This window comes from Hyperolius riggenbachi, chromosome 8, assembly GCF_040937935.1.
Source record: "Hyperolius riggenbachi isolate aHypRig1 chromosome 8, aHypRig1.pri, whole genome shotgun sequence".
Classification (NCBI taxonomy): domain Eukaryota; kingdom Metazoa; phylum Chordata; class Amphibia; order Anura; family Hyperoliidae; genus Hyperolius; species Hyperolius riggenbachi.
Window position 1 is genome coordinate 56,283,490 of NC_090653.1, and position 4,319 is coordinate 56,287,808.

At 49.3% G+C, this 4,319-nt stretch overlaps 1 protein-coding gene across 1 annotated transcript; it reads right to left on the reverse strand.

Annotated features, from left to right (window-relative positions):
• Window positions 1–481: 481 nt before the first annotated feature.
• LOC137527309 (mucin-2-like) lies at window positions 482–2,760 on the reverse strand. The gene is made up of 2 exons (XM_068247817.1): window positions 557–2,760; window positions 482–500 (listed from the first exon to the last, which is right to left on the reverse strand). The coding sequence occupies exons 1-2, from the start codon at window positions 2,758–2,760 to the stop codon at window positions 482–484; spliced, it is 2,223 nt and encodes a 740-aa protein (XP_068103918.1).
• Between the last annotated feature and the right edge of the window lie 1,559 nt (window positions 2,761–4,319).

The window sequence follows — 4,319 nt, forward strand, 5'->3', positions numbered from 1 at the left end:
TGTCTCAGTAGGGGTTGGTGCAGCTGTGGAAGATGGTGCAGCAGTTGTCTCAGTAGTTGATGGTGCAGCTGTGGAAGTTGATGCAGCTGTGGTTGTCTCAGTAGTGGTTGGTGCAGCTGTGGAAGTTGATGCAGCAGTGGTTGTCTCAGTTGTGGTTGGTGCAGCTGTGGAAGATGGTGCAGCAGTGGTTGACTCAGTAGTGGTTGGTGCAGCTGTGGAAGTTGATGCATCAGTGGTTGTCTCAGTAATGGTTGGTGCAGCTGTAGAAGTTGTTTCTAAAGTGGTTGAAGCAACTGTGGAAGTCAATGCAACAGTAGTTGGTGCTGCGGTGGAAAATAAGGCACCAGTGGTTGTCTCAGTAGTGGGTGGTGCAGCTGTGGAAGTTGATGCAACAGTAGTTTGTGCACCTGTGGAAGTTAATATAGATGTAGTTGTCTCAGTAGTGGTTGGTGCAGCTGTGGAAGATGGTGCAGCAGTTGTCTCAGTAGTTGATGGTGCAGCTGTGGAAGTTGACGCAGGACTGGTTGTCTCAAAAGTGGTTGGTGCAGCTGTGGACATTGATACTGTAGTGGTTGGTGCAGCTGTGGAAGATGATGCAGCAGTAGTTGTTTCAGTAGTGGTTGGTGCAGCTGTTGAAGATGATGCAGCAGTAGTTGTCTCAGTCGTGGTTGGTGCAGCTGTGGAAGATGATGCAGCAGTAGTTGTCTCAGTAGTGGTTGGCGCAGCTGTGGAAGCTGATGCAGCAGTAGTTGTCTCAGTCGTGGTTGGTGCAGCTGTGGAAGTTGATGCAGCTGTGGTTGTCTCAGTAGTAGTTGGTGCAGCTGTGGAAGTTGATGCAGCAGTGGTTGTCTCAGTAGTGGTTGGTGCAGCTGTGGAAGTTGATGCAGCAGTAGTTGTCTCAGTAGTGGTTGGTGCAGCTGTGGAAGTTGATGCTGTAGTAGAAGTATTAGCAGTTATTGGTGCAGGTGTGGAAGTTGATGCAGCTGTGGTTGTCTCAGTAGGGGTTGGTGCAGCTGTGGAAGTTGATGCAGCAGTGGTTGTCTCAGTAGTGGTTGGTGCAGCTGTGGAAGTTGATGCAGCAGTAGTTGTCTCAGTAGTGGTTGGTGCAGCTGTGGAAGTTGATTCTGTATTAGCAGTTATTGGTGCAGCTGTAGAAGTTGATGCAACAGTAGTTGTCTCAGTAGTGGTTGGTGCAGCTGTGGAAGTAGATGCAAAAATGGTTGTCTCAATAGCCGTTGGTGCAGCTGTGGACATTGATACTGTAGTGGTTGGTGCAGCTGTGGAAGTTGGTGCAACAGTAGTTGGTGCAGCTGTGAAAGTTGATGCAACAGTAGTTGGTGCAGCCGTGAAAGTTGATGTAGCCGTAGTTGGCTCAGTAGTGGTTAGTGCAACTGTGAAAGTTGATGCAACAGTAGTTGGTGCAGCTGTGGAAGTTGATGCAGCTGTAGCTGGCTCAGTAGTGGTTGGTGCAGCTGTGGAAGTTGATGCAACAGTAGTTGATGCAGCTAAGGAAGTTGATGCAACAGTAGTTGGTGCAGCTGTGGAAGTTAATGCAGCAGTAGTTGGTGCAGCTGTGGAAGTTGATGCAACAGTAGTTGGTGCAGCTGTGGAAGTTGATGCAGCCGTAGTTGGCTGAGTGGTGGTTGGTGCAGCTGTGAAAGTTGATGCAGCAGTAGTTGGTGCAGCTGTGGAAGTTGATGCAACAGTAGTTGGTGCAGCTGTGGAAGTTGATGCAGCAGTGGTTGTCTCAATGGTGGTTGGCACAGCTGTTGACGTTGCTGCAGCAGTAGTTGTCTCAATAGTGGTTGGAGCAGCTGAGGACATTGATACTGTAGTGGTTGGTGCAGCTGTGGAAGATGATGCAGCAGTAGTTGTCTCAGTAGTGGATGGTGCTGCTGTGGAGGTTGATGCAGCAGTAGTTGTCTCAGTAGTGGTTGGTGCAGCTGTGGAAGTAGATACAGCAGTGGTTGCCTCAGTAGTGGTTGGAGCAACTGTGGAAGTTATTGCACTAGTGGTTGTCTCAGCAGTGGTTAGTGCAGCTATTGACGTTGCTGCAGCAGTAGTTGTCTCAATAGTGGTTGGTGCAGTTGTGGAAGTTAATACAGCAGTAGTTGGCTCAGTAGTGGTTGGTGCAGCTGTGGAAGTTGATGCAACAGTAGTTGGTGCAGCTGTGGAAGTTGATTCAGCCGTAGCTGGCTCAGTAGTGGTTAGTGCAGCTGTGAAAGTTGATGCAACAGTAGTTGGTGCAGCTGTGGAAGTTGATGCAGCTGTAGTTGGCTCAGTAGTGGTTAGCACAGCTGTAGAAGTTGATGCAACATTAGTTGATGCAGCTAAGGAAGTTGATGCAACAGTAGTTGGTGCAGCTGTGGAAGTTGATGCAACAGTAGTTGGTGCCGCTGTGGAAGTTGATGCAGCCGTAGTTGGCTCAGTAGTGGTTGGTGCAGCTGTGAAAGTTGATGCAGCAGTAGTTGGTGCAGCTGTGAAAGTTGATGCAACAGTAATTGGTGCAGCTGTTGAAGTTGATGCAGCTGTAGTTGGCTGAGTAGTGGTTGGTGCAGCTGTGGAAGTTGATGCAGCTGTAGTTGTCTCAGCAGTGGTTGCTGCAACTGTGGAAGTTGATGCAAAAGTGGTTGTCTCAGTAATGGTTGGTGCAGCTGTGGAAGTTGATGCAGCAGTGGTTGTCTCAATGGTGGTTGACACAGCTGTTGACGTTGCTGCAGCAGTAGTGGTCTCAATAGTGGTTGGAGCAGCTGAGGACATTGATACTGTAGTGGTTGATGCAGCTGTGGAAGATGATGCAGCAGTAGTTGTCTCAGTAGTGGATGGTGCTGCTGTGGAGGTTGATGCAGCAGTGGTTGTCTCAGTAGTTGTTGGTGCAGCTGTGGAAGTAGATACAGCAGTGGTTGCCTCAGTAGTGGTTGGTGCAGCTGTGGAAGTTAAAGCAGCAGTAGTTGCCTCAGCAGTGGTTGGTGCAGCTGTTGACGTTGCTGCAGCAGTAGTTGTCTCAATAGTGGTTGGTGCAGTTGTGGAAGTTGATGCAGCTGTAGCTGGCTCAGTAGTGGTTGGTGCAGCTGTGGAAGTTGATGCAACAGTAGTTGATGCAGCTAAGGAAGTTGATGCAACAGTAGTTGGTGCAGCTGTGGAAGTTAATGCAGCAGTAGTTGGTGCAGCTGTGGAAGTTGATGCAACAGTAGTTGGTGCAGCTGTGGAAGTTGATGCAGCCGTAGTTGGCTCAGTGGTGGTTGGTGCAGCTGTGAAAGTTGATGCAGCAGTAGTTGGTGCAGCTGTGGAAGTTGATGCAACAGTAGTTGGTGCAGCTGTGGAAGTTGATGCAGCAGTGGCTGTCTCAATGGTGGTTGGCACAGCTGTTGACGTTGCTGCAGCAGTAGTTGTCTCAATAGTGGTTGGAGCAGCTGAGGACATTGATACTGTAGTGGTTGGTGCAGCTGTGGAAGATGATGCAGCAGTAGTTGTCTCAGTAGTGGATGGTGCTGCTGTGGAGGTTGATGCAGCAGTAGTTGTCTCAGTAGTGGTTGGTGCAGCTGTGGAAGTAGATACAGCAGTGGTTGCCTCAGTAGTGGTTGGAGCAACTGTGGAAGTTAGTGCACTAGTGGTTGTCTCAGCAGTGGTTAGTGCAGCTATTGACGTTGCTGCAGCAGTAGTTGTCTCAATAGTGGTTGGTGCAGTTGTGGAAGTTAATACAGCAGTAGTTGGCTCAGTAATGGTTGGTGCAGCTGTGGAAGTTGATGCAACAGTAGTTGGTGCAGCTGTGGAAGTTGATTTAGCCGTAGCTGGCTCAGTAGTGGTTAGTGCAGCTGTGAAAGTTGATGCAACAGTAGTTGGTGCAGCTGTGGAAGTTGATGCAGCTGTAGTTGGCTCAGTAGTGGTTAGCACAGCTGTAGAAGTTGATGCAACATTAGTTGATGCAGCTAAGGAAGTTGATGCAACAGTAGTTGGTGCAGCTGTGGAAGTTGATGCAACAGTAGTTGGTGCCGCTGTGGAAGTTGATGCAGCCGTAGTTGGCTCAGTAGTGGTTGGTGCAGCTGTGAAAGTTGATGCAGCAGTAGTTGGTGCAGCTGTGAAAGTTGATGCAACAGTAATTGGTGCAGCTGTTGAAGTTGATGCAGCTGTAGTTGGCTGAGTAGTGGTTGGTGCAGCTGTGGAAGTTGATGCAGCTGTAGTTGTCTCAGCAGTGGTTGCTGCAGCTGTGGAAGTTGATGCAAAAGTGGTTGTCTCAGTAATGGTTGGTGCAGCTGTGGAAGTTGATGCAGCAGTGGTTGTCTCAATGGTGGTTGACACAGCTGTTGACGTTGCTGCAG

Bases quoted from the DNA above. Each gene is read 5' to 3' on its own strand.
- LOC137527309 (XM_068247817.1), bottom strand. From the start codon at position 2,760: ATGTCCTCAGCTGCTCCAACCACTATTGAGACCACTACTGCTGCAGCA.